This window comes from Leptodactylus fuscus, chromosome 3 (assembly GCF_031893055.1).
Source record: "Leptodactylus fuscus isolate aLepFus1 chromosome 3, aLepFus1.hap2, whole genome shotgun sequence".
NCBI classification, from domain to species: Eukaryota; Metazoa; Chordata; class Amphibia; order Anura; family Leptodactylidae; genus Leptodactylus; species Leptodactylus fuscus.
In genome coordinates this window covers 224,538,933-224,558,496 of record NC_134267.1, presented here as the reverse complement: position 1 = coordinate 224,558,496, position 19,564 = coordinate 224,538,933, and the positions used below count along the sequence as shown (strand labels likewise).

The 19,564-nt window shown below is 38.8% G+C and overlaps 2 protein-coding genes across 3 annotated transcripts in view; both read left to right on the top strand.

The window, feature by feature from the left end:
• The window catches only part of LOC142198579 (uncharacterized), a 302,293-nt gene that overhangs the window by 102,202 nt on the left and 180,527 nt on the right, over positions 1–19,564 (top strand). The window lies entirely within an intron of this gene.
• LOC142196842 (meprin A subunit alpha-like) overlaps positions 1–19,564 on the top strand; it is a 40,678-nt gene that overhangs the window by 14,999 nt on the left and 6,115 nt on the right. For both annotated transcript variants that reach the window (XM_075266822.1, XM_075266821.1), the window contains exons 6-11: positions 6,968–7,085; positions 7,744–7,919; positions 9,767–9,988; positions 10,692–10,841; positions 17,633–17,848; positions 17,965–18,438. In XM_075266822.1, the coding sequence (XP_075122923.1) occupies positions 6,968–7,085; positions 7,744–7,919; positions 9,767–9,988; positions 10,692–10,841; positions 17,633–17,848; positions 17,965–18,438 (1,356 nt within the window). The remainder of the gene's footprint in view (positions 1–6,967; positions 7,086–7,743; positions 7,920–9,766; positions 9,989–10,691; positions 10,842–17,632; positions 17,849–17,964; positions 18,439–19,564) is intronic.

The window sequence follows — 19,564 nt, the reverse complement described above, 5'->3', positions numbered from 1 at the left end:
ATCTATCTCCTATCTATCTATCTATCTATCTATCTATCTATCTATCTATCTCCTATCTACCTATGTATCTCCTATCTATCTATCTATCTATCTATCTATCTATCTATGTATCTCCTATCTATCTATCTATCTATCTATCTATCTATCTATCTATCTATCTCCTATCTACCTATGTATCTCCTATCTATCTATCTATCTATCTATGTATCTCCTATCTATCTATCTATCTATCTATCTATCTATCTATCTATGTATCTCCTATCTATCTATCATCTATCTATCTATCTATCTATCTATCTATCTATCTATCTATCTATGTATCTCCTATCTATCTATCTATGTATCTCCTATCTATCTATCTATGTATCTCCTATCTATCTATCTATCTATCTATCTATCTATCTATCTATCTATCTATCTATCTATCTATCTATCTCCTATCTATCTATCTATCTATCTCCTATCTACCTATGTATCTCCTATCTATCTATCTATCTATCTATCTATCTATCTATGTATCTCCTATCTATCTATCTATCTATCTATCTATCTATCTATCTATGTATCTATGTATCATCTATCTATCTATCTATCTATCTATCTATCTATCTCCTATCTATCTATCTATCTATCTCCTATCTACCTATGTATCTCCTATCTATCTATCTATCTATCTATCTATCTATCTATCTATCTATGTATCTCCTATCTATCTATCTATCTATCTATCTATCTATGTATCATCTATCTATCTATCTATCTATCTATCTATCTATCTATCTATCTATGTATCTCCTATCTATCTATCTATCTATCTATCTATCTATCTATCTATCTATCTCCTATCTATCTATCTATCTATCTATCTATCTATCTATCTCCTATCTATCTCCTATCTATCTATCTATCTATCTATCTATCTATCTATCTCCTATCTATCTATCTATCTATGTATCTCCTATCTATCTATCTATCTATCTATCTATCTATCTATCTATCTATCTCCTATCTATCTCCTATCTATCTATCTATCTATCTATCTATCTATCTCCTATCTATCTATCTATCTATCTATCTATCTATCTCCTATCTATCTATCTATCTATCTATCTATCTCCTATCTATCTATCTATCTATCTATCTATCTCCTATCTATCTATCTATCTATCTATCTATCTATCTATCTATCTATCTCCTATCTACCTATGTATCTCCTATCTATCTATCTATCTATCTATCTATCTATCTATCTATCTATGTATCTCCTATCTATCTATCTATCTATCTATCTATCTATCTATCTATCTATCTATCTATGTATCTCCTATCTATCTATCATCTATCTATCTATCTATCTATCTATCTATCTATGTATCTCCTATCTATCTATCTATGTATCTCCTATCTATCTATCTATCTATCTATCTATCTATCTATCTATCTCCTATCTATCTATCTATCTATCTATCTCCTATCTATCTATGTATCTCCTATCTATCTATCTATCTATCTATCTATCTATCTATCTATCTATCTATCTATGTATCTCCTATCTATCTATCTCCTATCTATCTATCTATCTATCTATCTATCTATCTATCTATCTATGTATCTCCTATCTATCTATCTATCTATCTATCTATCTATCTATGTATCTCCTATCTATCTATCTATCTATCTATCTATCTATGTATCTCCTATCTATCTATCTATCTATCTATCTATCTATCTCCTATCTATCTATCTATCTATCTATCTATCTATCTATCTATCTATCTATCTCCTATCTATCTATCTATCTATCTATCTATCTATCTATCTATCTATCTTCTATCTATCTATCTATCTATCTATCTATCTCCTATCTATCTATCTATCTATCTATCTATCTATCTATCTATCTATCTATGTATCTCCTATCTATCTATCATCTATCTATCTATCTATCTATCTATCTATCTATGTATCTCCTATCTATCTATCTATCTATCTATCTATCTATCTATCTATGTATCTCCTATCTATCTATCTATCTATCTATCTATCTATCTATCTATCTCCTATCTACCTATGTATCTCCTATCTATCTATCTATCTATCTATCTATCTATCTATCTATGTATCTCCTATCTATCTATCTATCTATCTATCTATCTATCTATCTATCTATCTCCTATCTATCTATCTATCTATCTATCTATCTATCTCCTATCTATCTATCTATCTATCTATCTATCTATCTATCTATCTATGTATCTCCTATCTATCTATCATCTATCTATCTATCTATCTATCTATCTATCTATGTATCTCCTATCTATCTATCTATCTATCTATCTATCTATCTATCTCCTATCTATCTATCTATCTATCTATCTATCTATCTATCTATCTATCTATCTCCTATCTACCTATGTATCTCCTATCTATCTATCTATCTATCTATCTATCTATCTATCTATGTATCTCCTATCTATCTATCTATCTATCTATCTATCTATCTATCTATCTATCTCCTATCTATCTATCTATCTATCTATCTATCTATCTCCTATCTACCTATGTATCTCCTATCTATCTATCTATCTATCTATCTATCTATCTATCTATCTATGTATCTCCTATCTATCTATCTATCTATCTATCTATCTATCTATCTATCTATCTATGTATCTCCTATCTATGTATCTCCTATCTATCTATCTCCCTATCTATCTATCTATCTATCTATCTATCTATCTATCTATGTATCTCCTATCTATCTATCTATCTATCTATCTATCTATCTATCTCCTATCTATCTATCTATCTATCTATCTATCTATCTATCTCCTATCTATCTATCTATCTATCTATCTATCTATCTATCTATCTTCCTATCTCCTATCTATCTATCTATCTATCTATCTATCTATCTATCTATCTCCTATCTACCTATGTATCATCTATCTATCTATCTATCTATGTATCTCCTATCTATCTATCTATCTATCTATCTATCTATCTATCTATCTATCTATGTATCTCCTATCTATCTATCATCTATCTATCTATCTATCTATCTATCTATCTATCTATCTATGTATCTCCTATCTATCTATCTATGTATCTCCTATCTATCTATCTATCTATCTATCTATCTATCTATCTATCTATCTATCTCCTATCTATCTATCTATCTATCTATCTATCTATCTATCTCCTATCTACCTATGTATCTCCTATCTATCTATCTATCTATCTATCTATCTATCTATCTATGTATCTCCTATCTATCTATCTATCTATCTATCTATCTATCTATCTATGTATCATCTATCTATCTATCTATCTATCTATCTATCTATCTATGTATCTCCTATCTATCTATCTATCTATCTATCTATCTATCTATCTCCTATCTATCTATCTATCTATCTATCTATCTCCTATCTATCTATCTATCTATCTATCTATCTATCTATCTATCTATGTATCTATCTATCTATCTATCTATCTATCTATCTATCTATCTCCTATCTATCTATCTATCTATCTATCTATCTATCTATCTATCTATCTCCTATCTATCTATCTATCTATCTCCTATCTATCTATCTATCTCCTATCTATCTATCTATCTATCTATCTATCTATCTCCTATCTATCTATCTATCTATCTATCTATCTATCTCCTATCTATCTATCTATCTATCTCCTATCTATCTATCTATCTCCTATCTATCTATCTATCTATCTATCTATCTATCTATCTATCTATCTCCTATCTATCTATCTATCTATCTATCTATCTATCTATCTATCTCCTATCTATCTATCTATCTATCTATCTATCTATCTATCTATCTATCTATCTATCTATCTATCTCCTATCTACCTATGTATCTCCTATCTATCTATCTATCTATCTATCTATCTATCTATCTATCTATGTATCTCCTATCTATCTATCTATCTATGTATCTCCTATCTATCTATCTATCTATCTATCTATCTATGTATCTCCTATCTATCTATCATCTATCTATCTATCTATCTATCTATCTATCTATCTATCTATGTATCTCCTATCTATCTATCTATCTATGTATCTCCTATCTATCTATCTATCTATCTATCTATCTATCTATCTATCTCCTATCTATCTATCTATCTATCTATCTCCTATCTACCTATGTATCTCCTATCTATCTATCTATCTATCTATCTATCTATCTATCTATCTATGTATCTCCTATCTATCTATCTATCTATCTATCTATCTATCTATCTATCTATCTCCTATCTACCTATGTATCTCCTATCTACCTATCTATCTATCTATGTATCTCCTATCTATCTATCTATCTATCTATCTATCTATCTATCTATCTATCTATGTATCTCCTATCTATCTATCATCTATCTATCTATCTATCTATCTATCTATCTATCTATCTATCTATGTATCTCCTATCTATCTATCTATGTATCTCCTATCTATCTATCTATCTATCTATCTATCTATCTATCTATCTATCTATCTATCTATCTATCTATCTATCTATCTCCTATCTATCTATCTATCTATCTCCTATCTACCTATGTATCTCCTATCTATCTATCTATCTATCTATCTATCTATCTATCTATCTATCTATGTATCTCCTATCTATCTATCTATCTATCTATCTATCTATCTATCTATCTATCTATCTATGTATCTCCTATCTATCTATCATCTATCTATCTATCTATCTATGTATCTCCTATCTATCTATCTATCTATGTATCTCCTATCTATCTATCTATCTATCTATCTATCTATCTATCTATCTATCTATCTATCTATCTCCTATCTATCTATCTATCTATCTATCTCCTATCTACCTATGTATCTCCTATCTATCTATCTATCTATCTATCTATCTATCTATCTATGTATCTCCTATCTATCTATCTATCTATCTATCTATCTATCTATCTATCTATCTATCTCCTATCTACCTATGTATCTCCTATCTACCTATCTATCTATCTATGTATCTCCTATCTATCTATCTATCTATCTATCTATCTATCTATCTATCTATCTATCTATCTATCTATGTATCTCCTATCTATCTATCATCTATCTATCTATCTATCTATCTATCTATCTATGTATCTCCTATCTATCTATCTATGTATCTCCTATCTATCTATCTATCTATCTATCTATCTATCTATCTATCTATCTATCTATCTCCTATCTATCTATCTATCTATCTCCTATCTACCTATGTATCTCCTATCTATCTATCTATCTATCTATCTATCTATCTATCTATGTATCTCCTATCTATCTATCTATCTATCTATCTATCTATCTATCTATCTATCTATCTATCTATCTCCTATCTACCTATGTATCTCCTATCTACCTATCTATCTATCTATGTATCTCCTATCTATCTATCTATCTATCTATCTATCTATCTATCTATCTATCTATCTATCTATGTATCTCCTATCTATCTATCATCTATCTATCTATCTATCTATCTATCTATCTATCTATCTATGTATCTCCTATCTATCTATCTATGTATCTCCTATCTATCTATCTATCTATCTATCTATCTATCTATCTATCTATCTATCTATCTATCTATCTCCTATCTATCTATCTATCTATCTCCTATCTACCTATGTATCTCCTATCTATCTATCTATCTATCTATCTATCTATCTATCTATCTATCTATGTATCTCCTATCTATCTATCTATCTATCTATCTATCTATCTATCTATCTATGTATCATCTATCTATCTATCTATCTATCTATCTATGTATCTCCTATCTATCTATCTATCTATCTATCTATCTATCTATCTATCTCCTATCTACCTATGTATCTCCTATCTACCTATCTATCTATCTATGTATCTCCTATCTATCTATCTATCTATCTATCTATCTATCTATCTATCTATCTATCTATGTATCTCCTATCTATCTATCATCTATCTATCTATCTATCTATCTATCTATCTATCTATGTATCTCCTATCTATCTATCTATGTATCTCCTATCTATCTATCTATCTATCTATCTATCTATCTATCTATCTATCTATCTATCTATCTCCTATCTATCTATCTATCTATCTCCTATCTACCTATGTATCTCCTATCTATCTATCTATCTATCTATCTATCTATCTATCTATCTATGTATCTCCTATCTATCTATCTATCTATCTATCTATCTATCTATCTATCTATGTATCATCTATCTATCTATCTATCTATCTATCTATGTATCTCCTATCTATCTATCTATCTATCTATCTATCTATCTATCTATCTCCTATCTATCTCCTATCTATCTATCTATCTATCTATCTATCTATCTATCTATCTCCTATCTATCTATCTATCTATCTATCTATCTATCTATCTCCTATCTATCTATCTCCTATCTATCTATCTATCTATCTATCTATCTATCTCCTATCTATCTATCTATCTATCTATCTCCTATCTACCTATGTATCTCCTATCTATCTATCTATCTATCTATCTATCTATCTATCTATCTATGTATCTCCTATCTATCTATCTATCTATCTATCTATCTATCTATCTATCTATCTATCTCCTATCTATCTATCTCCTATCTATCTATCTCCTATCTATCTATCTATCTATCTATCTATCTATCTATCTATCTATCTATGTATCTCCTATCTATCTATCTATCTATCTCCTATCTATCTATCTATCTATCTATCTATCTATCTATCTATCTATCTATGTATCTCCTATCTATCTATCTATCTATCTATCTATCTATCTATCTATCTCCTATCTATCTATCTATCTATCTATCTATCTATCTATCTCCTATCTATCTATCTATCTTTCTATCCATCTATAACCTATCTATCGATCTGGGATTTTAGGAAACCCTTGGTATATGCTGTTTCTATTTCATGTTATAGACCTGAATGCTAAGGGAGTCATCCTTAAAGGCTTTGAATTTTTTCGTCTGAAATCTTGTGTGGATTTTAAACCTTATGAAGGAGAATCAACTTTCATACACTTTCAGAAGTCTGGAGGGTAAGTCACTTACAGCTTATTGTAGTACAGTTTGGGTGCAGACATGCACCTGTGATGCCCAATTGGTGCACAATTTTGTAGGTAATATCCACAACATTGTGCAGCCACTGACCACCGCAGTTACTGTAATGTGTCCTTATCCTTATCGGAGCTGTCCACCTGTGTGTCCATCACGTGACAAGGATAAATTTTTATCTATTGGAAGAAAACACTGAAGGGTTTTTACTGCACGAAAGATAGCAGAAAAATGTGAGGATGTGCAGGATTAGGAAACCATGGAGTGCCATACTCCTCCGCAGTTTATGGACTTGATAAGGATGCATCTCCTTTAAGTCCGTCTTTGGTTTTCAGTATAGATAGACAATCAACCTGCGATGTCAGATTTTTTTCAAAAGATAAACTTAGGGGTCAGTTTTTTTATTTTGCTCCATGATGCTTGGAATCTAACTCTTTATCTTGCCATGACGTCTTTGCACCTTGTTACTACCTTCTTACTGTACACAATAGCATCAGTGTTCTCCCCGGTGGGAGGGGAGCCTGTAGGTCCTCACGCATAGTAATCCCAACTTTCACAAGCCCCCGAAGAACAAAGATATTCCCAATAATGTAATCAGAGTGATTTATGATATAGCTGCACGGTATATTTTTTATTTTGAAGGTGCTGGTCCTATGTTGGAGACTTCGGTACTGGCCAGAACCTTTCCATAGACAGCGGCTGTGACCATAAAGCCATTGTAGAACACGAGATTCTTCACGCTCTGGGATTCTACCATGAACAATCAAGAAGTGACCGAGATGACTATGTGAAAATCTGGTGGGATGAAATCACTCCGGGTAAATTTGTGTAAATTAACTTCAGTTTTTTCCAGCGTAAAATTGTGGATTCTGTACCCAAAATCTGCGTTAGATTCCACCTAATCTAGACCTGGTCAGCAGTGGAATGTTGAGACTCTCCTTTGGCAATGGAAAAGGAATAAGAACCCAAGGCTCTTAATTTTCCAGAGTATGATCGTGGCCCTACAGGTCAAAACGATACAATTTGTGGCTTCTATCCGGCATTCCATAGACCACAATCTATGATCAAAGACCCTTAGGTTAAGGAGACACATTCACATTCACACAGCCACCTTAGGGTCCATTCTCACAGAGTAATGCGGCGCTGATTCTGGAACGATAACTCGCGTAAGAATCAGCGCTGCAAAACTGACTCCCATTGACTTCACTGGGTTCTGTTTTCCGCACGATGCACATTGAAATCAATGGGAGACTTTTTTACCCATTGATTTCAATGGGTTCCGCGCGGAAAACAGAACCGGGGTCTGTTTTTCAGCGCTGATTCTTACGCGAGTTATCGTGCCAGAATCAGCGCCACTTTTCTCCGTGTGCATGGACCCTTAATGTTTCCTAGGGCTGCCATAGAAAATACGCAGAACTGCCTGTGTCAGGTCTCCATAGCTATACATTGGCATGTAGCTATAGAAGGTGCAGTGGTTGCAATTGCTACCAGGCCCTGAACCATATGGGGGTCCCAAAGATCCCTTTGCCACATAAAACATACCACTATTCTAATTATCACAGTTTTTGCATTGGGGCCCCGAAGCTTTGGCACTACAACGATTTTGCCATAGACTGCAATACAGTTGTATTGCAGTTTATGGTGCAAGTAATCTATTGATGGCGGGTTCAAGGATCCTGGGGGTGGGATAAAAAAAAATAAAATATATATATATGTATATCAAATATGCCGAATCACATCTTTTTTAGCGTTTCACCTCCCCAAAAAAATATTGAATAAAAAGTGATCAAAACATCAGTCATTCCCCAAAATTGTATAAAATAAAAACTACATGTTGTGGCGCAATAAAAAGACTCCAACTCCTCCATTTTTCAACAACTTGACTCCTTCATAAATGGCTGACAACAATGATCAGGACGAAGCAGTAAAAATCCTCATGCACATGACTGGGTTTATTGTCTGAGGGGGCCCTGGAATATGAAGCACGTCCTAAAAATAGGACGCCCCTCACCTTGCACACTTGGTCATGGGCATGAGGCCTTATACATTAAAAAGCAAGTCAATATGTAACAAACTTCATCTATATATATATATATATATATATATATATATATATATATATATATATATAGTAACTTTTTTCCTATTCTACTATTTGCTTTTGATATATGGATATATATATATTATATATATATCGTAATATGCTATCCCTGTGATCATTCCAACCCACAAAATAGAAGGAACATGTCATTGTTACCACACAGTGAAAGCCTAAAAAACGCAAACCTATAGGAAAGTGCCGCAATTGCAATTTTTTCCCAATTCCACCCCGTTCTGATTTTTATTTGCAGTTTCCCATTGCATTGTACCGAATATTAAATGGTACCTTTATAAAAATACAATTTGTCCTGCAAAAAATGAAGGCCCCACACAACAATAAGATTTATGGATTTTGTAAGGAAGGGAGTATAACACGAAAATGAAAAAAAAATGGCTGCAGCAGGAAGGGGTTAAATAATTGGAAGTTTTGCAGTCTCCTAATGCGTTATGCTAGGTTCACATTAGCTTCAGCACTCTGTTCTTCTGGTGTGTTGGAGGACCATAATAACGGCAATGGTAAAGAGCTCACGGATATTATTAACGTCTCTCTCTCTCTTACATACAGGAAGGGAACACAACTTCAACGTGTATGATGACAAGTTTATAACGGATCTGAATACTCCATATGACTACGAGTCTGTCATGCACTATGCTCCTCTCTCCTTCAACAAGAACCCCAATGTCCCAACCATCACTACCAAAATCCCTGCGTTCGATAACATCATCGGACAACGTCTTGACTTTTCTGCCATAGACTTGGAGCGTCTAAACAGGATGTACAACTGCGGTACGTATAAGCAGCAAACATGTTCTCACTTATAGATTGTGTCAAAAGAAAGTGTAAAACAGGTTTGTATGTTAAATATAGTTTGTAAGATTTTTGTCTCAAAATAAGCATGAAATCCTGCACAAAATTCATTCACTCTGACCACTAAGCCTAATAATAGACTAACAATTGCCAATTTTGTAGGAGATCTTTATGATCTGTATGAAGGATCACAGTAGGTTTGGACATCACTACCATATGTTGGATACACTGGTTGCATATAGTTGAAAAGGTTGAAGAAAGACCAGCAAATCCCACCTACAATCCTACAGTGTTGATCCAAAAACATCAAAAAATCCCTGGAAAATAGACACAAATTGTCCCATATTAGGTGGAAAGAAAAAATCACTTAACGCCATATACAGTCTATCAAAATAATCCCTATAACAACGTCCTCTCCAAAAAGTCGAATTCCTACAACCTGTGACATAAGTGCTTTCAAAAAAAGTATCCAGTCCCCTTTTGATCTTGTACAATGTATCAGCCATTCCAATATCCCATAGTAGAGAGTTCCATAATCTCACTGCCCTTGCCCTAAAAATCTATGATGACCTTCTTTCCTCTAAACACAGAAGATGCCCCCTTGTCATAGTTATAAAGTAAGGTATAAGAAAGTTCAATAGTTCTATCACTAGTTTCAGCTGATCTCATTGTTCCTTCACAGCCACTCCCCTCATTCTCTTGGACCAATGCTCCTTTGAGTTCATCAATATTTGTGGAATGGTCCAGGCAACCAACGATGATGATGACTGGATCCATGAACTGGGTTCTTCAAGTACATCCAACGATCACACCTTAGGTGGCCAATGCAGAGGTAAGATATCCCACCTGCTGAGTCTTACACAACCCCATAAGAAGTCAACCTTCGTGCAGAGGGTTGCGTTCTTATCAGGGGGTAGTACATTTATTGCTGGTGTCAAGGGTCAATTGCCTTGTTTATTACTGATAGATAATTTGGAGAAGAATGTCAAACTTGGATCTTCGGACTGTATTGTGAACTATGGACCTAAATGTAAAGTGTTGAAAACATGCAGTGCAGTGCAAAAGTTCTAGGCATATGGGAAGGGCCGGTTTTAGACATAGTGTGGCACTGGGAAAAATGAAAGACTGGGCCTTACAACCTGACATTGACCAATGCTGGCGCTGTAACCGTATGGTGGAATTGCCCAGTCCTGGCCATTTACTGGAAAGCAGTCGATTCCACGATACAACGCTTCTCTCTCCAATTTTCAGTCGTCACTTACTCAAATTGCATTGGACTTGCCTACCTTTAAGACGTTCAAGCATGACCTTACCACCCATCTCTCGCAGCCGCCAGGTTCCTGATTCCTCTGAGATGGTTGCAAACTGAACCGCCTACACACGCTGAGTGGTTGGCTACAGTGAGGAGCTCTCTAGTTGGGCCACGGGTTCCCATAACAAGTACCTAAGGACATGGACCCCGTGGCCCAGGTTTATGAGTCATTTATAAGACCCCTACCATCCCGCCTCCTCCCGAGGCAGTAGATACCCCTGTTCTGGGTGCCTGGCTGTACCACTGTTGTATTTGTACATGTATTTCTATTGATTTGCTTGAGCTTTTCGACCCTATAACATTATTGTTGCATTATGGCTGTCTTAGTGTCAGTTGCTTAAGCACCACTTTACCTCGAGTTACTACTCGCAGATGAATGACTGACTGTTTGTCATACTGTACGAGATTTCCCTGCTCATGGGGGCCCGGTGGGTATAGCAGTGGCCGACCTTTGCCGCCCCTTACGGCCCCCTTCCTCAGTAGGTCGATGTGACAGTATTTCCTCAGTTGACCACTATACCAGGAATAAATACTGTCACATCAATCCACTGACCACTATACCAGGACTAAATACTGTCACGTCACCCGCTGACCGCTATACCAGGACTAAATACTGTCACGTCACCCGCTGACCGCTATACCAGGACTAAATACTGTCACATCACCCACTGACCACTATACCAGGACTAAATACTGTCATGTCACCAACTGACCGGTATACCAGGACTAAATACTGTCACGTCACCAACTGACCGGTATACCAGGACTAAATACTGTCACGTCACCAACTGACCGGTATACCAGGACTACATACTGTCACGTCACCAACTGACCGGTATACCAGGACTAAATACTGTCACATCACCCGCTGACCGCTATACCAGGACTAAATACTGTCACATCACCTGCTGACTGCTATACCAGGACTAAATACTGTCACATCACCCGCTGACCGCTATACCAGGACTAAATACTGTCACATCACCTGCTGACTGCTATACCAGGACTAAATACTGTCACGTCACCCGCTGACCGCTATACCAGGACTAAATACTGTCACATCACCTGCTGACTGCTATACCAGGACTAAATACTGTCACGTCACCCGCTGACCGCTATACCAAGACTAAATACTGTCATGTCACCAACTGACCGGTATACCAGGACTAAATACTGTCACCTCACCCACTGACCGCTATACCGGGACTAAATACTGTCACGTCACCCACTGACCGCTGTACCAGGACTAAATACTGTCACGTCACCTGCTGACCGCTATACCAGGACTAAATACTGTCACATCACCTGCTGACCGCTATACCAGGACTAAATATTGTCACATCACCCACTGACCACTATACCAGGACTAAATTCTGTCACGTCACCAACTGACCGCTATACCAAGACTAAATACTGTCATGTCACCAACTGACCGGTATACCAGGACTAAATACTGTCACCTCACCCACTGACCGCTATACCGGGACTAAATACTGTCACGTCACCCACTGACCGCTGTACCAGGACTAAATACTGTCACGTCACCTGCTGACCGCTATACCAGGACTAAATACTGTCACATCACCTGCTGACCGCTATACCAGGACTAAATATTGTCACATCACCCACTGACCACTATACCAGGACTAAATTCTGTCACGTCACCAACTGACCGCTATACCAGGACTAAATATTGTCACGTCACCAACTGACCGCTATACCAGGACTAAATACTGTCACGTCACCAACTGACCGGTATACCTGGACTAAATACTGTCACGTCACCAACTGACCGCTATACCAGGACTAAATACTGTCACGTCACCCGCTGACCGCTATACCAGGACTAAATACTGTCACGTCACCCACTGACCACTATACCAGGACTAAATACTGTCACGTCACCCGCTGACCGCTATACTAGGACTAAATACTGTCACGTCACCCGCTGACCGCTATACTAGGACTAAATACTGTCACATCACCCACTGACCACTATACCAGGACTAAATACTGTCACGTCACCCACTGACCGCTATACCAGGACTAAATACTGTCACGTCACCAACTGACCGGTATACCAGGACTACATACTGTCACGTCACCAACTGACCGGTATACCAGGACTAAATACTGTCACATCACCCGCTGACCGCTATACCAGGACTAAATACTGTCACATCACCTGCTGACTGCTATACCAGGACTAAATACTGTCACATCACCCGCTGACCGCTATACCAGGACTAAATACTGTCACATCACCTGCTGACTGCTATACCAGGACTAAATACTGTCACGTCACCTGCTGACTGCTATACCAGGACTAAATACTGTCACGTCACCCGCTGACCGCTATACCAGGACTAAATACTGTCACATCACCTGCTGACTGCTATACCAGGACTAAATACTGTCACGTCACCCGCTGACCGCTATACCAAGACTAAATACTGTCATGTCACCAACTGACCGGTATACCAGGACTAAATACTGTCACCTCACCCACTGACCGCTATACCGGGACTAAATACTGTCACGTCACCCACTGACCGCTGTACCAGGACTAAATACTGTCACGTCACCTGCTGACCGCTATACCAGGACTAAATACTGTCACATCACCCGCTGACCGCTATACCAGGACTAAATATTGTCACATCACCCACTGACCACTATACCAGGACTAAATTCTGTCACGTCACCAACTGACCGCTATACCAGGACTAAATATTGTCACGTCACCAACTGACCGCTATACCAGGACTAAATACTGTCACGTCACCAACTGACCGGTATACCTGGACTAAATACTGTCACGTCACCAACTGACCGCTATACCAGGACTAAATACTGTCACGTCACCCGCTGACCGCTATACCAGGACTAAATACTGTCACGTCACCCACTGACCGCTATACCAGGACTAAATACTGTCACGTCACCCGCTGACCGCTATACTAGGACTAAATACTGTCACGTCACCCGCTGACCGCTATACCAGGACTAAATACTGTCACATCACCTGCTGACCGCTATACCAGGACTAAATATTGTCACATCACCCACTGACCACTATACCAGGACTAAATTCTGTCACGTCACCAACTGACCGCTATACCAGGACTAAATATTGTCACGTCACCAACTGACCGCTATACCAGGACTAAATACTGTCACGTCACCCACTGACCGCTATACCAGGACTAAATACTGTCACGTCACCAACTGACCGGTATACCTGGACTAAATACTGTCACGTCACCAACTGACCGCTATACCAGGACTAAATACTGTCACGTCACCCGCTGACCGCTATACCAGGACTAAATACTGTCACGTCACCCACTGACCGCTATACCAGGACTAAATACTGTCACGTCACCCGCTGACCGCTATACTAGGACTAAATACTGTCACGTCACCCGCTGACCGCTATACTAGGACTAAATACTGTCACATCACCCACTGACCACTATACCAGGACTAAATACTGTCACGTCACCCGCTGACCGCTATACCAGGACTAAATACTGTCACGTCACCCGCTGACCGCTATACCAGGAATAAATACTGTCACGTCACCCGCTGACCGCTATACCAGGACTAAATACTGTCACATTATCCACTTACTGCCAGATTCCTCTCTGCCCGCATAAAACAATCCACAAACAGCTATTTTTACGGTATAATGTTCCCCTCACAGCGCCAAACACTTCACGACTATCAGAGTTTCCTCCATTCCCCATATGAAGAACATAACCTGACCCCTTTAATTTGCAGATGCCCCCTCATATTGTCAGCCAGCAATTAACCTCTTCCTGCCCTGCACTGTGATAGTAAGCTTCAGTAAGCAGGTTGTTCCTAGGAGCCATGTATTCCTCACTTGTGAGTGCTTACAATGACATACACCGCACCTCTGCAAGTTGGACAATGGTCCTGGATAACCAGAGAACTGATGCAGATGACGTGTATTTAAAGAGAACCTTTCATGTCTTCAGGGATCTGCGGTATTATATACTGCTAGAAAGCTGACTGAGTTCAGTGCAGTGTCAACTTTTCCGGTATTCGCCAGGATGGAGATATTGGTGCAGTTAGTTTTGGCACCAATATCTCTCCACTGTTGGAAGGGTGGGCCTTCTAGTCTAGTGGCATCACTGGGCGGTATAGAACGCCCCTCTGACAGTACAAGGCTATGGAAGAGCACAGTCAGGAGGGCGATCCTCACAGCCCAGGAATTATGCTGAGCTATAAGACCCGCTCTTCTGACAGTGGAGAGATATTGCTGCCGAAATTGATAGCACCGATATCTCCAGCACAGGGGCACATACAGTGACAGCTGGCAGTGCAGTGAATTCTGTGCACTGCATCTTTATGGTGGTATATAATACCACCCATCTCTGAGGACATGAGAGGTCTAGGTATAGGACAGATATAGGACCTGCAACATAATTTGCAGCTCTTCAATTTGGCCCGGACAAATGGCCGCAAAAACAACGGCAGTATGTATGGGAGTATTGAAATATAATAGTCCATACTTTTATCCATAATTGAGGATAAAAAGAATGGTTCTGTGCATTACAATTTAGAAACTCCATGTGCCCCATATTAAGACTAGTTAACCCCCTCATGTCCCTCACATAAGAGTTACTAATATGAGACATATGGAGGTAATAATAAGGTATCTTCATGATTAGTACTCCCATATATCTCACATACTAGTAACCCTTATGTGAAGCATACAAGGGTTAATGTGAGGGACATGAGGGGGTTAATTGACATTAATGTGAGGCACATGGAGTTCCTAAAACTAAATTAATCACCCCAAATGCCTGATATTACTACTCCAGCAAGTACCTGGTGTTTTCATTTTTTTACTGTCACTTTGCTGAGCTGTGCTCTCCTCCTTCTCTTCTGTGCACTATGCAGACGGCAGGAGCTTGGCAGGGTCCATGTTCTGTATAATGATAAGCCCTGCCTCCTGGGCTATCCTCACCCTCTCATTGGTGGGCAGAGGACAGCCAGAGAAGGGGGGGGGGGGGTGAAGCCTCCTGAGAGCGCTGAGTGGAGAGTCCTCTAGCAATAGCTGCAGCTACAGCGCTGGCTGCAATATATTAGCCGATGCTGCAGCTACACATCCTTCCGACATGTACTTTCCCTATATTAATAGGGAAAGTATTCCACCGACAGGGGGCCCCTGCAAGGGCTGAGGCCCTGGGCAATTGCTCAGTTTGCCCCCCCTAACGCCGGCCCTGGATGTGTGATACTGTGGGCTGAGCTGTGTATCTAATCCTCCAGTGTGTGGTACTGTGTACAGAAGCATGGATCTAATCCTCCGTTATGTGGTACTGTGTGCTGAGCTGTGTATCTAATCTTGTGGCGTGTGGTACTGTGTGCAGAGTCATGTATCTAATCCTCCAGCGTCTGGTACTGTGTGCAGAGGCATGGATCTAATCCTCCGGCATGTGGTACTGTGTGATAAGCTGTGTATCTAATCTTGCAGCGTGTGGTACTGTGTGCAGAGTTGTGTATCTAATCCTCCGGCATCTGGTACTGTGTGCAGAGGCATGGATCTAATCCTCCGGCGTGTGATACTGTGTGCTGAGCTGTGAATCTAATCCTCCTGCGTGTGATACTGTGTGCTGAGCTGTGAATCTAATCTTCTGGTGTGTGGTACTGTGTGCAGAGGCACGTATCTAATCTTCCGGCGTGTGGTACTTTGTACTGAGCTGTGTATGTAAACTTCCGGCGTGTGGTACTGTGTGCAGAGGCGTGGTATCTAATCCTCTGGTGTGTGGTACTGTGTGCAGAGGCATGTATCTAATCCTCTGGTGTGTGGTACTGTGTGCAGAGGCGTGGATCTAATCCTCCGGCATGTGGTACTGTCTGCAGAGCCGTGTAACTAATCCTCTGATGCGAGTATCTCAGTTTGGATATTAGTGTTGGATTGTGCATGTGGAGTGACAGTATGTATGGCAGTTGGAATATGAGTGAAAGACTTGCAGGTTTGTATTGGGTAATGTTCATTGTTTTGGGAGTACTGTATCTCTGAAACAGAACGACCGAGAGAGTTCCCGGACACCTGATGTATCTATGTGCCAAATTTGGTGAAGATCTGTCCGTGTGTGTGTGTGTGTGTGTGTGTGTGTATATATATATATATATATATATATATATATATATATATATATATATATATATATATATATATATATATATATATATATATATATATATATAATTTTTAATATTATTTTGTATTTGTCTGCACTTAAATTTTTTTTAAAAAATACATATATATATTTTTTCAGATGCAGGGTATTTAATGCACTTTCAGACCAACTCTGGTGAAATCGGCCGCACCGCTGTCCTGGAATCCCGAATTCTGTATCCCAAACGGACTGAACAATGTCTGGAATTTTTTTACAAGATGAATGGAAGTCCACAAGACAGACTGACCATCTGGCTCCGCCTGGATGACGGCACTGGAAATGTTAGAAGGTTGAAGAAAATCCACACGATTTATGGTATAATCAAGGAATTGTGTGAAAAATTGCAGTAGACTTAACTATGGGGTAGACGAAATTAGGTAGAAAGTAGGAACATAGGTTCAGGTGACTGAATTATCTGTTTGTCTACTTAGGTGATGATAACCAAAACTGGAAGATCGCACATGTGCCCCTGAACGCAGATAAAAAATTCCGCTATCTGTTCCAAGGCACTCAAGGAAGCAATACAACCACCAGTGGCGGTATTATTATTGATGACATTATTCTATCCGAACTCCCCTGCCCTAACGCCGTGTGGACCATCCGTGACTTCAGCCAAGTCCTTGCCAACACTGTTAAAGGAGAACGTCTTGTCAGTCGTTGTTTCACCAGCCCTGAAGGCTACAGATATGGTATTAGTCTCTATCCCAATGGGCAAAATTCATCCACTTCCGTTGGATACACCGGGATTTCATTCCACTTGTGCAGTGGAGAAGATGATGCAATATTGGATTGGCCGGTCTTAAACCACCAGGTTATTATAAATGTGTTGGATCAAGATCCAGATGTCCGTCTGAGGATGTCTAATAGCCGAACCTTCACAACACTGGCAAGTCATATAATATCTCGTAAGTAATTTACTTATTACATCATTGTTGTTAGAATTGCATTTCCTACTCTATTATTCCATTTTTGTGTTGAAGGTGAAGCCTTCCTTTGTCTAGACATAGTGGATACTCATACGGTATATGGTCTAAACTAGACATACTAATATCATGAGAAAAATCTGTGTAGTTCTGACCAATAATTAAATTTACATAATTACTAGAGATGAGCGAACAGTGTTCTATCGAACACATGTTCGATCGGATATCAGGGTGTTCGCCATGTTCGAATCGAATCGAACACCGCGTGGTAAAGTGCGCCAAAATTCGATTCCCCTCCCACCTTCCCTGGCGCCTTTTTTGCACCAATAACAGCGCAGGGGAGGTGGGACAGGAACTACGACACCGGGGGCATTGAAAAAAATTGGAAAAAGTCATTGGCTGCCGAAATCAGGTGACCTCCATTTTAGACGAATAGTGGATTTCAAATCCGGGTCATATGAGAATGTGAACTTTGTGACTATGAGACAGGGATAGCTGTACAGGCAGGGATAGCTAGGGAGAACCTTTATTTAGGGGGGAATGTTATTAAAAATAACTTTTTGGGGCTCTATCGGGTGTGTAATTGTGATTTTTGTGAGATAAACTTTTTCCCATAGGGATGCATTGGCCAGCGCTGATTGGCCGAATTCCGTACTCTGGCCAATCAGTGCTGGCCAATGCATTCTATTAGCTTGATGAAGCAGAGTGTGCACAAGGGTTCAAGCGCACCCTCGGCTCTGATGTAGCAGAGCCGAGGCTGCACAAGGGTTCAAGCGTTCCCTCGGCTCTGATGTAGGAGAGCCGAGGGTGCACTTGAACCCTCACTCTGCTTCATCAAGCTAATAGAATGCATTGGCCAGCGCTGATTGGCCAATGTATTCTATTAGCCTGATGAAGTAGAGCTGAATGTGTGTGCTAAGCACACACATTCAGCTCTACTTCATCGGGCTAATAGAATGCATTGGCCAGCGCTGATTGGCCAGAGTACGGAACTCGACCAATCAGCGCTGGCTCTGCTGGAGGAGGCGGAGTCTAAGATCGCTCCACACCAGTCTCCATTCAGGTCCGACCTTAGACTCCGCCTCCTCCGGCAGAGCCAGCGCTGATT